Source organism: Ursus maritimus, unplaced genomic scaffold, assembly GCF_017311325.1.
Source record: "Ursus maritimus isolate PB19 unplaced genomic scaffold, ASM1731132v1 scaffold_10, whole genome shotgun sequence".
NCBI lineage: Eukaryota > Metazoa > Chordata > Mammalia > Carnivora > Ursidae > Ursus > Ursus maritimus.
Genome location: NW_024423344.1, coordinates 20,208,505 through 20,225,718, shown reverse-complemented (window position 1 = coordinate 20,225,718; position 17,214 = coordinate 20,208,505). Strand labels below are relative to the sequence as shown.

Sequence of the window (17,214 nt, the reverse complement as noted above, 5' to 3'; positions counted from 1 at the left end):
AGCTCATAGTGGGACCAAAAGGTGAAATTATAGAAGAGGTATTTATTTCGTCTTAATAATTTCAGTTTCTCTCTTACCATCTTAGTTTTAGTTGTTTAGAGCTACTTGTAATAATCGAGCATTTTCAGTCCGAATCACGGCTGGGTTTGGTCCTCCCGAAGGAAATCAATGTTACTCACCTAGCCTGAACATGGCCAAAGTGGAGGCAGTAGATGGAGCTGGGCTGCTTTCACGCTCTCCTTCATCCAGCAGCACGATCTCTGCAGATGGTGCTCCCCCAGTACCCAGCTCTAAGTAACCTGGCCACTGGGTGGTCCTCTGGAGTTCAGACTAACTAGGATGGGCGGAGGGGGGCTGTGGTAGGGAGGTGGGGGTAGGGCTGGGTGTGGTGACACAAACAGATGTGTTTCCAGCGGTTCTGCATTTGAATAAAGAGCTCAAAAAGAGAACACCGGCGCGTTCCTTCCGTTTCCTCGGCATTCATCCGAATGCCGAATGCCATAGACCACCCCCGAACCTACGCGGCGGGGCAGGTTGGGGTGAGTTGCGGGAACCGTAGCAAGCCTGTGCTCTCTCCCCTTCCAGCACCACTGCCGCAAGTGTGGGAAGGCCGTCTGCGGCAAGTGCAGCTCCAAGCGCTCCTCCATCCCTCTGATGGGCTTCGAGTTTGAAGTGAGGGTCTGTGACAGCTGCCACGAGGCCATCACCGATGAAGAGTGAGTTCCGGCAGGCTGCAGACTTAGCAGGGTTAAGGACAGAGGGCGATTTGGTACCGCAGCCATGACCACCAGCGCCCTAGGTCCTGCTGGTTTCGAATACAGACCGTGGCAAGTGGGCACAGCCCTCCTTTCTGCCAAGAGATGCGTGTTCTCTCGTGAGATAGGAAAAGAGAGTCCGCCTCAAGATTTCCCGTCTTCTGTGCTCTTCTCCACCCCAGGGCCAGGTGCCCTGCCAACAGGCTTCTTCCAGCCATCCCTGCTATCCCTGTCTTTCCTTGCAGGAACCCAGGCTTCACTCTCTAGCCCAAGCTGGTATTTTTACAGGAGCTGAATCAGCCCACAGGCTCGAGGCTGCATTTTCTCAGGAAGAGCTAAGCCGCTTTACCTAAGAGGCCAGTACCACCAGCTATCCAGCGACTCAGTCTCGCTTGGTGGTCTTGCCCGATAACCTAGGACCTTAGGTTACTGCACGGCAGTGTGCTGGGGGGGTGGGGTTGTGAAAGGGCACATCTGTGTTCTCTTCAATGGCGCTCATTGCAGACTGCTCCCGAGGTAAGCAGAATGCCCTGCAGCAGGCTTCCCTTCTAATGAACGACAGCAGGATCTCCTAGGTAACCCGTCTGCCCGATTTTCCCCCACCAACTCCCTACCTTGTATATAGTAGAATCATTTTAAGTACTAGATGAGTGTCTCGAAACAGCATGTAAACAGCAGCGTATTTCAGATACACCAGAGGAAGTCAGCATTTGAAGGAAAGTCGTGGCGATTAATACCCCAGAGCATTCTCTTACGGATAACCCTGATGTGTGTGTTTTTCTCATTCTTCTTTATCCATATCAAATATAGATTAAGATGGCCTTCCATCAGTAAGCATTTATGTTCATTGATTATTTTCCACTCATCATATGTGATGAAATTAATAAGAGAATTCTTTTCATTAAATTAGCTGCAAGAGACTTTAGAGATATTCTAAATGAATTATTCATTTTATAGATAAAAGACACAGACCCAGAGAGCCTAAGCAACTGCATATTAAACCTAAATCTTGAATTCTAAATATTTTCAGGTGATCATCTTGGGAGACTGAAGGTCTGTTCTGCAGACCTAGCTAGGGGTAACAACGGTCTTCAGAGAGCCCACTGCAGAGGAGTGGGCCTCCTTGAAGCCTGATGGCACACCAGCTGTCTCCTTCCCCATGTCCCTGTCCCCCTTCCCATGTCACTGTTTCTTCTGCCTCTTCTGCTTTGCCTCTGGACCACCCAGACAATTGACAAGCCTTCTTACTAAAGCAATGCATAGATTAAAAAATACGAAACAAATAACAGTGTTTGTTTATAGACTGTTTTACTTGTTCAAGTGTTAGAATACCGGAGGAAAAACTAAATCTGCAGTTACACCAGGAAAACAAGAAAAAAGAATGGGTAGCCCTTCAATTAGAATGGTAGCTTAGGCTTTGTAACAGGTGTGTTTTTTTTGTTTTTTTTTTTTTAAGTCACAGGTAGACTATTATACCAGCAGGTCCTTCTGAGATCAGACTTAGCAAAAGCATTGAGGTGTTTGTTTTAAGATTTGTCAAAGGTATAAGTAGAGATTTTCATAAGCTCTATCAGAGCAACAAGTAATTCGTAAGACTTTGGGAAATGTCATCATCTCTTTCCCATTTTGGAGAAGATAAAAATCCTTTCACCTTTTAAAAAGGTACGTGGCTGGCTCAGTTGGTTAAGTCTCCTACTCTTGGTTTCAGCTCAGGCTGTGATCTCCTGGTCGTGGGATCGAGTCCCGTATCGTCTCTGCGCTCAGCGTGGAGCCTGCTTAAGATTCTCGCTCCCTTTCCCCCTCCCATTTGTGCTCTCTGTCTCTCTCTCTCTCTCTCTCTCAAATAAATAAATCTTTTTTTTTAAATCATTAACAGATTCCCAGGGAATAAAGGTAGGTACGAGGAGCAGTTTTAAAGTGAAGCAGTCTTAGTCATTTGGCTACACATTAGAGCTTCATGACACCTTAGATCTCTTTCCTTCATCCATGTGCCACCACTTTTCACTCTTGGAAACTTACTTTGCTCCTTCCAGACGTGCGCCGACGGCGACCTTCCACGACAGCAAACATAACATTGTGCATGTGCACTTTGATGCAACCAGAGGATGGTTACTGACTTCTGGAACTGACAAGGTTATTAAGGTAGGGCGCCATATTCTTTTAAAAGCTTTCCATCTTTGGCCCTATGTCAATATACAGGAGCCCCAAGACTGTGTGGGGTCTGCTCACAAGGTTACTCAGCTGTGAGCATTTTTGAGAACCCGCTACATGCAAGGCCCCACGCCAGGGCCCCGGCTGCACACACCAAGATCAGACGTGGCTTTTGGCTGCAGGGACTTACTCTGTCTTTCTGATGGTTAATAATAGGTCACATGTTCAGCAGCCAAAAGAGTGATACAGGCAAGAATTACCTGCAGAGCTCAGTAGAGGGAGATGGGGCTGCTGGAGAGGGCGTCAGGAAGGAAGTGGGGTTTGAACTGAGCATGGAGTGAAAGGAAGGACTCGAATAAGCCAACGAGTAATAAACAAGATCTTTTCCTCGTGAGATCAATTAATCTAGAAGCATCCCTCCAGAGTCTGTCTGAGGACTGTGCTGGATGGAGCTGGCGCCGCAGCAGAGGCCCCGGCCAGGAGGGGCCACAGCTGCACCGCGGGCTCGCCCAGCATACCGAGCGCTGCCACCCCAGCCTGCTCTGGGCCGTTCTTGGAAGCAGCAGCAGGATGTGGTTAAAGTAACTCCCACTAGGCCCCTGTGACTTTGAGCAAGTTTAAACTAAACTCTGGGAGCCTCGGTTCCTTTAGTTTTGAAAATGGGACGTCTTGGAAGACTGTTTGGAAGATTGGACAAGAGAAGATCTGGAAGGGACACAGCACGTCCCTGGGGCCCCCTGGGGGCCTCACAGATGTTTGTTTCCTTGCCCCAGAAGAGAATCTGATCTGTTGGATTCTCCACTAGCCGGATGAAAATTACCCACGGCCCTGGCTTTGAAGTCTGTGTTAAACATTTTCATGGCAAAATACCATTTTGTAGCTTTAGAAATCATGTTAGTGTCGTACTTAGTTGCTTGGCAAATTAAAAAGCTCACTTGTATTCAGTCATAAGGACTGTTGAGCCTCAACACAATGGAATTTCAGTTCGTCCTGTACTTTCTCTTCCTTCCCGCAGTTATGGGATATGACCCCAGTCGTGTCTTGATGACACCGCATGCGTCAGAAAGATAGTATTTACTCAAGAAACGGTTGTCGGAATCCACATCGTTACTGGAGCTGTCAGCAGACGTGTGAGAGTCGGAGAGAAACTCGCGGGCCGGGCTGAGTTGGCATGGGAGCTAGTGAGTGGACACTGGCGAGGGGACTCTTCCAACCTGTTCATACAATAGAAAAGAAGATATTTTTTTAACAAATGGTTTATACACTCTGGCTGTGCTACCTTGTTTTGAGCATACTGAAAACTCTGTGTGGGGTGTTTAATTTGTATGTGTTTCTCACTTCCTTCTCGTCGTTGCTTCGTGTGTTGGAGAGAGAACGGAGGCATCTGTTCGGGGTATTTTTGGTCGTTACAAAGTCGTTTCCATGTTTCCTTCACTTGGGCACGTATTCTGTGGTCGGCCTCCTTTTCCTCTCTCTGTGTCACGTCCCCTCCGCGTCATGTTCTCCTGTGTATGTGTTTATATTTACACTCTTTATTCTCAGTGTTTCTGCTTTCACAGACCTCCTCTTCCGCTGAGACGTTCAGAAAACCGTTCATGTGGGTTTTCCAACCGGCTTCTTGAATCACCTGAAAAGTAATCCATTTGGAATGTCTAACTCATTCCTGTGCGGGCCGCGTAGACGTGACCTTATGCTTCTGCCTCTGTTTTCTGTCTCTGCTGTGAGAAAGCGATGTGACCACTGTGGTCACAGAAGCAAGTGATTGTAACTCAGGGCTCCAGCTCTCAGTGCCTGGATCGTTTCTCATTCAGTTGGAGCCTTCTGAGCCTTTTATGTTTTCCTGTGATTCACACAGCTCTTCCTCGTTTACAGTATTCAAAACTAACCCAACAAAAAAAAACCCCAAACCCCATGTCCTTCAGAAAAAAGCATCTTTAAGATGTGTTTGTCCACACGACGTCACCTCTGAATTTGAATGTGCTCCTTCCTGCGAGATTATATCCTGCTCTACTCCTCACCATCTGTATTTTCTTCCCCTTGAGAAACTAGATATTTAAAGATTTTTATCTTCATGTATTTTAGCAGAACACGTTGCACACTTTCATACTAAAGCTGTGCGATCTGAGACATGAAAGGTACTGAGTCCTATGGCTCATACTGTGCTCCGGATGGGAATGTTAAAAAAAAGAAAAGAAAAAAGAGGGCTTTAGAAAACGAACCCGAAGAATTCTAATTTTAAGGGAATCCAGTCAAACTTGATAAAGTGAAATATTCTTGTGTGTAGTGACTCAACTCGGGATATTGAAGTCCTTTTTAGAAATCTTATTTTCACCTGTTGGCAGCAGGCGTGTGCCGTGAGCCTGTCCCATCGTGTGCACTTTACACGTCCCACCTCATCCACCCTCACCTGTCAGGGGCGTCAGGGGAGCCCTGAGTCTCTTGAGGATCCCCAGGTTAAATTAAGCCCTGTAGAGAAACAGTTCAGTTACTCGCCCTTCACTCTCCAAGCCGTCCACGTTATCTTGTTCACTTCCGATTTGACAGGTTTTTGACGGTGGTGTTTGAAATGCTCCCTATTTTTTTTTTTTTTTTTGGAAAGCCATTTTTTTCCCTCACAATTATTCATTACTTTTCTTTCCAACTGGGAAAAGGACTACCCGCCATCCTCGGCTGCCATAGTCCCATTCTCTGAAGACCCCCTTGACCCGTGTGTCCCCGGGGCTGGGGCTTCCTGGAGACGGCTGTGTTGCCGCAGCACGGGGAAGCAGGGCCAGTGGGTGGGCCCCGGGCAGCCATGGTACATGGCAGCCGTCATCTGAGACATCAGGTCAGCTCGTGTGACCACACTCTAAGGTCGTACGCGCATGTACACGCACACGCACGGAGGCAGTTACCACTTGTCACTTCGCTGTCCCCTTCTGCACCATCCTTGCCTGCCATCAGTCAAAGCTGTTAGAACTCAGCTGATCTTGTCTGCATGATTGTGAGAGAGCTTTAAAAAGGGAATGCAATTTAAAATATTCAAATATCTATTTTATGGTTTACTACTGGAACTTGGAGCCACGTACTAAGTTGTACCTAACAGAGAACCCTGTGTTGGAAACGAGTAATCGAAAGGAACTGCTCTGTTTCCCCTTCCCGAATTTCGGAGCGTGGCCCGTATGCAGAGAGGGAGACGGTGTCAGTTGGAAGCAGTAGGTCAGCGCCCAGCGAGCCTGATGTGGATCTGAGTTCGGTCTGGAGGAGCTCACACCCCACCGGGGAAGCTGATGTCCCCGCACTTCACTGCAGCCGTCTCCCTCGTGGCGTGGCTGTTCCCCAGCCCACAGAGCCACTCAGAGGTTGACACCACTTGCCACCTCATTGGTGAGGAGAGTCATGATCAAAAACCACAGACACGTCATAGTATCCACTGCTCTGCCCTTTTCTTTCTCCTTATCTGTGTGGGTGCTTGAATTTGTTAAGAAGTACTTAGCAGACGAACGGTGTTGTGTTTGTGATACTGTGAATTCTTGAGTTTTGGGATGAGTGTCTCCACCATTTTGTGTAACTCATGGAGGGAGAGAGGCTGGCGTCGGGTGTCTTCCCAGCATTTTCTGGACTGGAGGCTTCACTCATAGGAGTGAAAGCTGGCGCCAGCACGTGACTTTTCTCCTGGCTGGGTTCACTGTCATAGTTCTTGTTTTGCCCTCTTGGAATTGCACTTTACATATATTTTTGCTCTGTTACTTCAGCCGTTCTGGCAAGTAATGCCTAACGTGGACTGCACATCTCATGCACAGACTTGCTCTGCAATTGGTAGGATAAAACCAATCACGTGCTCTCGGTTTCTCCAAAGAAATGATGTTACTGGAACCTGTCACGGACTGGGTTTGTGTCCGCAGTAGCAAAGGTGGTTTTAAATTAAGTACTTGGAATTGCATGTCTTTTTATATGAGGTCAGTCAATGATGTATTTCTTATTTGATTGTTTCAATTATTCAAGGAATCATAAACTCACAAAACTGGAAGGGATCTTCAGAGATCTAGAATGTTCCAAGCAGAAAACATTTGGTCATACCAGGCAGTCGGATATAGCTGAGGTGTCAACAGGAGAATCTACAGGAAGAGTTTTCAAGGAACATGTGCTTTTGGACATTAACTACTAATGGCATGACTAGGAGGGGTGACCCCTAGGCAGCTCTCGGGAACCAGGCCTGATCCTCTTGTAGGTGAATCTGACACTGCTTTTGGCCCCTGTTTCTCAGTGGGTGGGTACTAATGAGGCAATCCTTGCAGGTCTTGATAAACAGAAACTTCCTACACTCTTCCTCATGAACCCTCCCCCTCAGCAACAAAATCCAGATGGAAATCTGAGGGCACTGAAAATTCGTCTTCCCTGTTTGTCTGAAGACCAGCCTTGAGTGAGTCTCTGAGCCTACAGCCTTTGCCTTTCTTAGGGGACATCACCTTTTCGTGGTTTGAGATTCATTTTTGAAACGCATAATTTATTTTTGCTTAACATTAATCAATTTTTAAAGCCTGGACATTGACTTTTAGGTAAAGGGATAGCTCTAAACTGTACCAAAGTTACCGGACATAAATACTCATTAAATGAGATTCCTTTGACTTTGCCTTTTCGTAGTTTAATTATATATAAGGGATCATGTTTACTAAGATACAGGTTTTAAAGTAAAAGAAAACACTTTGCCAAAACAGTCTTTTTCTCTCCTTTAAAATAATGGTTAGTTTTAACGGACAGTGGCTATCTAGCCAGTTGGTTGGGAAACACAGAAATTAAGTCCATGGTAAACACGGAGTTCTCTAGATGAGCCTCGAGAGTGTAGCCCCCTTCAGCCATTTGTGGAGCGTCTGCCCCAAGCCAGGCTTTGAACTAGGCCCTGGGGTCGGGGCCCATTCCCTGGCCCGGGCAGAGGCCACACGGGGGAGTGGATGGGTCATTTCGGTCCCATGGGGTCCATTCTGTGATAGAAGTGTGCACAGGGCCCACCCCGGGAGCTGCGCACAGGGTGCCCGCCGCCCTGCAGAAAGGACTTCTGAGCCGAGGGTTAAAGGTGCAGTTGGAGTGAGTCCAGTAGGGAAATGACTTGCAGGCTGCTGAAGCAGAAGCAAAGGCCTGCGAGCTGGCATCAGCCTGGTACACGGGGCCACGAGTGATCTGGAGTTGCCAGAAAGTATCAAGTGCTCGGCTGTAGTCCTGGGGCCTGAGCTATTGTCGCTGTGGGGGGGAGGGGGAGCTATGCGGGGTGGCCCGTGACCTCAGAGGGAGGCTGCACATGGTGCACCACGAGGGGTTCACTCCGGAGTTTGAGAGTCAGTTTCCTGCAGCTGACTGAGGTTAGTATCTTGAGTTTTTTGGGTTTTTTCCTTTAGAAAGACCTGGGATGGTTATCTTAAAATGACCCATGGTAACTAATTTTGAACTCTCCGGAGGCCATGAGGTAGAGCTGGAGGCCCCCACATGCGTGGACTAGGCCTGGGAGAACTTACGTGCTAATTCCCATATGACACAGGTGGGCCAGGCTCCGCTGCTCCCCTTTGAAAAAGGAAAGACTATGACGGGTGGTAGGAGACAACTGTGGCATCACAGGAATATGCAGAGCCAAGCCCTTTGGTGCATAAGCAGGCGGCCATCCTCCATTTCCCTGCCGCCTCGAAATCGTTCTTGCAAGTCATGGGTGTTCTCAGTACAGTGTGGAGAACGTGATAAATCCTCATCGTCGTGCCTCTTGCCACGTGGAAGGGAACATTTTTCTCAGGTCGGAGACCGTGAAGAGGGCTCAGGCAGCGCCCCCTCCAAGACCTGGCTCTGCCCCGCAGGGGTGTCTCAGCATCCCCCCACGGGGCTTGGCACTTTCTGGGTCTTGCCATTCCATCCATTTGCCTTTTTCTTTCACTGCCCAAGTGTTCTATGTCCATTACTTAATTCAGGAATATCCGTAGTCATTTTTCAACTTTAGCTCAACTTCACAACCGAGAATTATATACATACTAACGCTTGAGGGTTTTAGTTTGTAATTTAGCCTTTAAACATGATCCTTTCCACTGAGAAACCTATTTAGGCCTAACACACAAAAGCAGTCTCTAAAAATATCATCTGTCCAGAATTGGAGTGGGATTCCTCCTTTGTGTTTCGCATGCCAGGGAATGTTCGAACAGACGGTAGCTAGTCCCTTGTCAGAGACGTGGGAGGGCAGCTAAAGCTTGGAGGAGGAACTGAATTGGATGATCATTCTTGAGACCCCTTCCAGTCCTGCGATCCTGTGATTCCACGAATGTTTACTTTTGGACTAGTGGCTGACTTCACGCGGACAGACAGGAGTGTATCGGAAGGTCGTTGTCTTCTGTCAGGTCAAGGAAATTGCTCTCTGCATTTTTCCATCTAGAGGTCTGGAGGAGATGGTGAAGGTGGAGGTTGATCATGGTACCATCTCATTAAAAATAAGATACCTCAAATGTTCACCTTTGTGACTCAAAAACGATAGCTGACTTTTCTTGGGAGAGAAAGTGTCAGGGAACCATAGGTTGGTTTAAAGGTCTTTTTTCTCTTGGTTCTCTGGGAATCAGAAGAGGGTGAACTCTAATACAAAAAGGGAAAATGGTTTGCAAAACATGTTTCATTTACATGCACGTGTTTTTCTCCCATTTGAATAGATGGCAGCCTTAGGCCCGTAGCATCCGCCTGTATGAAGTATAGACCAAACACTTGTGTCACTGGCAACCACGGTACTCTTCATATATTTGTGTTGGACGCCATTTGCCTTGCTTTTTAAATGACTTTTTTTCATGTACTGTCATTTTGCAAAAGAAAATCTTTATATGAAAAGTACAAAAACTGTTATTAACTGGACACCGGGGAAGGTGCTAGCCCTCCGTTCGTGCCTGCCTACCTACCGCTGTTCCTAACCAGGGCAACGGACTCTTCCATGCTGCACGCCGTCCGTCTCGGGCCCCCGTAGAACCTGGCTGCAGCAGGCATGTTACTTCATGGATATCTTTTTCTTTCTTTTTGAAATGAGCTTCCCCAAGGGGTCAGGTTGAGAATGTCATGAGCCTGAAGCTGGAACAGATTTCTCACATGCGGTTCTAGCAGAACCTTCGGGCATCACCATGCTCTCTGCCATTGGAGACATTGACGTTGACTTCCTGACTGATACGGGGGACCGAGCAAGACCTTCTTATAATGTTAAAATGCCTGTATCGGTTCTACGTTCAAATGCTGCTGGGTGTTGTGAATGTTTTTAAACTCTGCTCACTTTCTCACTGTGTTCCCTCTAACTGAAACATGCCTGTGGCCATTACCAATGTAAAAGACTCTCAACGCAAAGTTGCCTCCACGGTTTAAAATAAATCTCTGTGGAAACCTTCCTGCAGCTCTGGTCCCATCACTGTTGTCATCAGGCTGAAACACACACACGCCAGCAGTCCTGCTTTGGTGTTAACTGTGGGAGGGAAGGTAAGTGTCCGGGCCGCTCCTGCCCCTGACTGTCTAGACCCCAGGGAGAGCCACAGTCTGGTGAGCCCCCATGTGCCCCAGACTCTGTGCACAGCAAATGGGCTGTGGCCATGTAGTCCTGTTTATTTTCTTTATCTTTCACGTAAGTCTGCTCTAACCGCAGTTAGTACACTTTCCAGCTGAGGAGGAAGGACTTCAGGGCAAATGCAGCTAGGAAAAGCCTCTCTAAAAACTCAGGAACCCCATTTTGTGGATAGGAAAACAGATGAGAAGAAAACAACGGGTTGCACGGCATTGAACAGCCAGTGAGTCGGGGAGCTGGGGTGCCCTTCAAACCCCTGTGACCCCTCTCCCTCTCAGCCCCTTTGTGCCAACACAGCCCACCCACACCCCGCACTCCAGAGGCCCCACTTTGTTCAGAAAAGGAGGGATGCAGTCAAATGGTGCCGATACTCACTGCCCTTTCCGGGCAGGTGCAGCCAGAAGAACCCCTTGCGTGGGGCTCCTTGGCTGACAGCCTAGATCTGAGCCCCTCCGAGGAACTGCCCACCTGGGTTTTCCTCCGCTCTGGATGATGAGTGAGGGCTGTTCCGCTTTGAACACCAGGAATGTATGTAGACATTCCTTAATCTGTTCGTTGATTTTGCTACAACTTTGCAGTCATTAGGAGGTAAAATGGTGTAATTTAGAAGTTGTTTCAGACTAGCACCAGAATGCCAGGTGCATTATTGAAGCCACTCCTAATCTTAAGCAGATGTAATTTGTTTATGTAAATGTGCACTGTCCATAATCATGCTCTGCACCTAGGGCCACACGGGACTTGCGACAAAGGCCTCATGAGGCCCTGTCGAGTACAGAGGCGCACCGCCCATTCGCACATCTCCCTGCTCCCACCCTGCTTCCCTCAAACCAGCGATGTGGGGTGATCTTGAACACAGAATGTTTAAGAAAACCACATTCTCAAATAAAGGAGAGATTGATACAGGAGGGGAAAAAAACCTCCTACAGAAGATGGAGGTTGGCTTGTTCCTGGCCCCGGTCATATTTATCTTAAAATAAAAATTCCCAGTCCACCGAGGTTCCTCGTAGTTACAGTGGCATCTTTAGGAGGATGCAAAAGTGGAGTCTGTTCACTGGCCCTTGGTCCGTACCTTCTCTGGCCCCGAGCTGGGCCTGGCCTGGCTCACTTTAACCCCCCAGCCAGCTCCTCCAGGATTCCTGTTCAGTTCTCCTCTTCGGCCAGTGAGGAGGATGTTCTAGCAAGAGGCAAGTATGTGGAATGGTTTCTGATCTAACAGGGAGGGGAACACACAGCTGTGAGAAGGGCCGCTCCCCGACTGGCCTCTGCCTGCGGCCATGAGGGCCCCAGATCAGTCAGGTCACCGACACCTGCCGGGGGCCCACACAGGCGTCAGGTTCCCCCCCACCGCCCTCTAGGGTCCACACGGATGAGGGTCCTGACGTGCTGCAGGAGGGAGACCGAGCAGGGGAGAACAGGACTCAGACACCGTGCAGAGGCCGAGGGAGGGTCTCCAGACAGGGGTGTGGCTGGGTGGGCCTGCGGACGGTGGGCGTGAGATTGTGTTCAAGAGCCGGCCGGTGGTAGCCAGGGGAGAGAGGCGACCCTCCTCACTGCCATGGGTCAGCAGGGCCTCCTGACAGCTCAAGCGAGGGTGGTTCTCTGTCATGGAGCAAGACCCCAAGAGAAGACCCCGGCTTCCCCCCGGGGTCGAGGGTTCTCTGGTGCCCTCTCCTCCCAGCCCGCCTCCTCTCCCAGAGCCTGCCCCTCGGGGCTCTGCCCAGATAGAGAAAGAAACCTTAACAGATAACGGCCGCCAGAAACAGAAAAGCAGAGTCACGGCTAACTCGCTTCGCGTTGCTGCTTTGGACAGACTCCGTTCCCTGGGGTTTGGTCAGCTTCCCAGGTGACCTTTCACCTCCCAGGGGCAATCACCTTTACCCAGGGCCCGTGGGGCCTCGCCCAGGACTCTGATGACAGGGATCACAACCCGAGGACCTCTGTTCTCCAGGGACCCACTGAGTTCAGAAAGATGGGGAAAAAACGGGGGGTGTAAGATCAGCGAGGCACTTGACAAAACCCACCCCAACAGGCAAAGCCTGGGCACAATCATGGGGGAAGGGGAACAATCCCACCTACCCTGAGTTTCATGGAGGGGAGGGTCCACCTCGAGAGGCCCCCCGCCCGAGTTAGAGAAAGGGTTCACAGGCAGGAAGTCCTCTTCTGCTGAGGTGTGCGGGTGGCGGACACGAGGCCGGCCACAGCACGCCGTCCACCCCCTGCGCCCCAGAGCACACCTGCCCTTGAACCTGGCGTGGAACCCCCCTACTGACAGCCTCACAGTCGTGAGAAGGAAGGACGGAGACACGGACAGCATTCTCAAGTGAAGACATTGTGTGTGCTTCGCTTCTTTTAATACCAGTACCATTAATAAATAATACAAAGGAATGTGATCGTGCACTCCTCTCTCTCTCCTTCAAAACAGCGTCCAGCCAAGCCGCTCGAGTTCCAGAGATTCTTCTTACAAAGCCCCTGAGGTGTCGTGCCTTGGCCTGGGTGCAAAGTGCTGCTCACCCGAGCCTGGGAGTGTGTTGGGTCCTGTGTCCTCCAGGCTCTGGGACATGGGCACCCATGCCAGCTCATCCCCTAAGAGCAAGGTCCCCTGCAGAGTCCTTCGCCCCTCTGCATGCTAAGACACGGGGTCTCCCTCCAATGCTGGGAGAGCCACACTGGAGGCCAAGGGGGATTAAACACTCAGGCTCCCCTCTCCTGGGTTAGCTGCCCTGCTCCGATGAGTCTGGCCTCTCTGAGGCCCCTGGCTGATGGGTTCTTGGATTGCTGAAGCGTTTTCTTCTTTTCAGGGAGGAATACAGTAAGGAGGGAAAAGCTTCACTAACTGTGCCAAGCCGCTCTGCTTCGTCCTCCCACCCCATGCCGGGCCGGGCTACACAGAGGTTCCTCACCTAGGGTCACCCCACCCCCCAGTCCCCAGGGCTGGCTGCAGGCTATACCCCTGTTTGCCCACAGACCTCAGGGACCACAGTGTCTCTGCAGTGAGCACACTGGGAACCAAAATCGTTCTCTTGTGAAGCCAACGAAGGAAAAGAAGCCAGAGTAAACATTCGAGAGCTGTAATGAGATCAGAGGATGTTAGTAATAGAAAGGATCATATAATCTGGGGACCTTATTTTTTTAATTAAAAAATAAACTTCTCTCTTCTTTTTATGGAAGCAATGCTTACTTGTTTATTATGGAAGAATGAGGAAATACTGATGAGCACAGAGAAGGCATCTGAAGCCTCGTGGAGGCCAAGCATCCATGTGCTCAGGCCGCTGCCCAGCCCCCCTCAGGCCTCCAAGTCCACAGATGGAGGGCTGCCCGCACCCAGAGCCCCGTCGATGCTCTGTGACCTGTGGGCGACAGATGGCACGCTGCAGATCCGGGCGGTGGGCTTGCTAGCATAGATTTTGGGAGCACACAGGTTGGTGGTGGAGTCGTCAGGGTGACGTCCCTGGGAGGATAAAGCAGCCGGGGGCCTCTCCGTGGCCTGACGGCGCTCATGGGCGGCGAGAGCCCAACAAGTCTCCCTTAGGAAGGGAAAAGAACTGAGAAGCCAGTGTCCCAGCGCGCCCGGCCTGAGTCTGTCCCGGTGTGTGCGCCTCCCTGAGAACGTCCCCTCTGCATTTAGAACAGGATATGCAAAGCTTCCTCAGATCCGCATCACAGGGCGAGTCCGTGCCAAGCCTCCCAGCCAGGTCTCCGTGGGACGCTTCACAGCACCGACGCCCGCCTTTTTCTAGGGGGTGTGGGCGTAGCAAAAATCAGATCATAAAGGCACGTACGGTTTTGGAACCGGATCTCTTCATTTAATGATACAGTGCAGACAATTTTCCTCTCCCACAGACATTTATCTACGGCAGAGTTTGCAGGTTTGAACAGATTCCTTGTACAGGTGTTCCGTAATTTATCACCTCCCTCTCTCACTAGTGCTGTGACGAGCAGCCTCGTTTTCCAGATCTTTAATTATTTCTTAGGATGAACTCCAAGGGTATCTATCCAAATGGCAGGCTTCTCACAAACTGGCTTTCGGAAAGGGGACAGCAATGGAGAGATTGCTCCCCAAATGCTGTGGAGGGGGCCCCTCCGGGATGGTAGCCTCTGTGCTTGGTTCCCTGCCTGTAAACAGGGTGACCGCAGTGCCCGCCTCACGGGGGTGGTGAGGACACACGCATTGTAGCCAGGCAGCCCCTCCAGTGTCTGGGGGTGGGGTGTCTGCTGTGACCGCGGCTGGGTTTAGTTCCCTTGTTTGGGAAGGAGGTCTCTTCTCTTCAAAAGCCCCTCATAGAGTTGGGAAGGGCAGAACCCTGAGAGCTCTCCTCCCCTTCCATGCTCTTCCAACAGGCTTCCAGATAATTCTGGTTGTCTCCTTAGGGATTATTATTTACCTTTGCATACATTATTTCTAGAAACCTGGGTAGGGGTGAGGTGGCCTGAACCTGTCCCCAGGTCCGCAGCCGTCTCCCACTGACTTCCCTGGGCCCCTGCTCATGCCTCTCGGACATGGAGTGCCTGCATTTACCAGCCCCCTCTGCCACCAGGCTGCGGTAGTCAGGAGGGCTAGCAGGGGAGGGGGCACCCCAGCTGTGTGCCCACCCCAGCACCACCCCCCTCCACCAGGCCATGCACAAGGCAATCTGGAAACACAAGCCATGCCTCTGAAGATGAGGCTTCTCCCTTTCTAGTCCCAACGTGCCCCTCTTAAATGGAAATGAAGCAATTCCCCAGTCCTCATTACGCGGGTTTTAGGTCATTCCTGGGGAGAGTCAGTCGTGTGGCTGCTCAGATATTTTTAGATGAACTGTAAGCCGCATGGAAATTAAAGGCTGCGACCTCCCCGTCGTGACGAGCCCTGGATGGCCGGGTGCCCTCGGGCCCCCCGCTCCATCAGCAGCGCCCGCTGCCTCTGCACCAGGGCGCAACGCGAGAGGGAAGGCGTGCGATGGTGCGAGGCAAGGGAGCTGGCTGGGGGCACACAGAGCAAGCCCCGTCCAGCCCCGCGGGGGACAGCAGTGTGCACAGATCTCGCCCTTGACTTCCCGGTCCTCCGGATCAAGTCTTCATGGGCATCTCAGTGGCACCCACTGCTGCACCCCGACCCCTCCTCAGGAGGAGGAAGGAGCACAAGAGAACGCCGGTGACGATGCAGGAGAGCTCCCTGCATGCTGCCTGGGGCCTCCCGAGCCCCTGCCCGTGAAATTAGCGCCCCTTTCCCCGGTGGGTCGTGCCCGTCCGTTCTTTGCTGCTCGCACTCTGGGTGAGGGCTGGGGCCGCCCGGCTGGCTGCTGTGGCTCCGGCCCCCAGCGCAGGCTGGCACTGAACACGTGTCCATTAATAAGTGAATTAACCCCTGCCTGAGAGTGTGGGACCCTTACCGGAGACGCTGGGAACACGCCGCCCCCACCCCACGTGAGCCTCAGCTGCAGCGCGGCGATCGCCCATCCGCGGGGCGGCTTGCTGGTGCTTTGCAAACAACTCCGTGCGGGCCTCTTTGATGAGCGAGTGGTTTATTCTCATGCCCCCTGCGGAAATTGTAAAGATAGGTGGCTCTTGGGAACGTCAGGATTTTGAGTCATGGGAAATAAACCACCAGGATTGGTCTGCAAGTCAGTGAGCAAAAGTGGGGCATAGTCAGGGGGCACAGAGGGCAGAGGTGGGGGGGCGCCGTGCAAGGCAGCCTTCAGAGACAGTCAACACCAACAACAGGGAAGCTGTTGGGCGCTGACAGCTTCACACACAACGAGGGAGCCCCACGGGGTGAGTTTAAGGGCAAGAGTATCAATGAGGAAGTTCTAGATCGGAATTTTAGAGAAAGCTGTGACACGCTGACATATGGCGGTATGACTATACTTAGGACCAGGTAAGAGATCTGGACCTTTGCCTTTCATTCTTCCAGAATGGACTGTGCATGCCCTTCACAGTGAGCCCAGGGAACCCAGAGGTGGTCCTGTGGCATCTGTCACCAGTGAGCCGAGGGCCACCCACAGGAGAGAGGAGTGACCTCCAGCCATCCGTGTTCCCTCCGAGCTATGCAGGGCAAGGGCACCTCTGCTGGGCATCCTCCTGTTCGGGGGGTTACCAGCCCTCCCCAGTTTCTTTGTGGGTGGGCCTGAGAAACACCAAGAAGAGAGGCGCAGCTTTTGTGGCTTCTCCCAGGAGCATGACGAAGCCCCTCCCCCACCCGCACCCCCACCTCCCAGTCTGAGCACAGCCATGACTGGCCCCTCGAGAGGAGGACTCCCTCTTGACCAGGGAACGTTCCAGGTGCTGCTGTCAACTGCTAAGATCCAAATTAACGTGTATCCCAGAATCAGCCTTTTTTTGGGAAAAGAGCCCATGTGGTAAATTAATAAAATGCAGTCTTGAAAAACCCTGTCACTTACCTTATTTTGTGCATAGACCCTAGTTCCATTAAGTGCTGTCCTTCCTGATTGTACATCATGGGTACTCCATTTCTGAACCAACATTCCTCCCTAGGAGACTGTTATCTGCAATAAATAGAATAGAAATTCATAAACAAAAATTCACAATACCCTCCCATCCCTCTTCCCTGTCAAGCAGTGTATTAATTTTCTTGGTGGCGGTGGAACAAATGACCACAAACCTAGTGGCTTAAAGCAGCGCAGACGCATTCTCTCGAAGCTCCGGAAGTCAGAGGTCTGAAAGCAAGGCGTCAGCAGGGCTGTTCCTTCTGGAGGTTCGAGGGGAGAATCTGTGCCTTGCCTTCTCTGGCTTCCAGAGGCCACTTGCTTTCCTTGGTTTGTGGCTGCACCACCC

General features: G+C 51.0%; 1 protein-coding gene across 2 annotated transcripts in view; it reads left to right on the top strand.

Moving 5' to 3' along the window:
* Positions 1–10,272, top strand: part of WDFY2 (WD repeat and FYVE domain containing 2) — a 173,038-nt gene extending 162,766 nt beyond the window's left edge. Inside the window, exons 10-14 of one of the 2 annotated variants that reach the window (XM_040622492.1) lie at positions 586–716; positions 2,789–2,897; positions 3,922–4,087; positions 7,184–7,308; positions 9,560–10,272. In XM_040622492.1, coding sequence (XP_040478426.1) covers positions 586–716; positions 2,789–2,897; positions 3,922–3,951 — 270 coding nt within the window. In that variant the 3' untranslated portion in view covers positions 3,952–4,087; positions 7,184–7,308; positions 9,560–10,272. The remainder of the gene's footprint in view (positions 1–585; positions 717–2,788; positions 2,898–3,921; positions 4,088–7,183; positions 7,309–9,559) is intronic. The other variant, XM_040622490.1, reaches the window with a different exon arrangement.
* Positions 10,273–17,214: the final 6,942 nt, after the last annotated feature.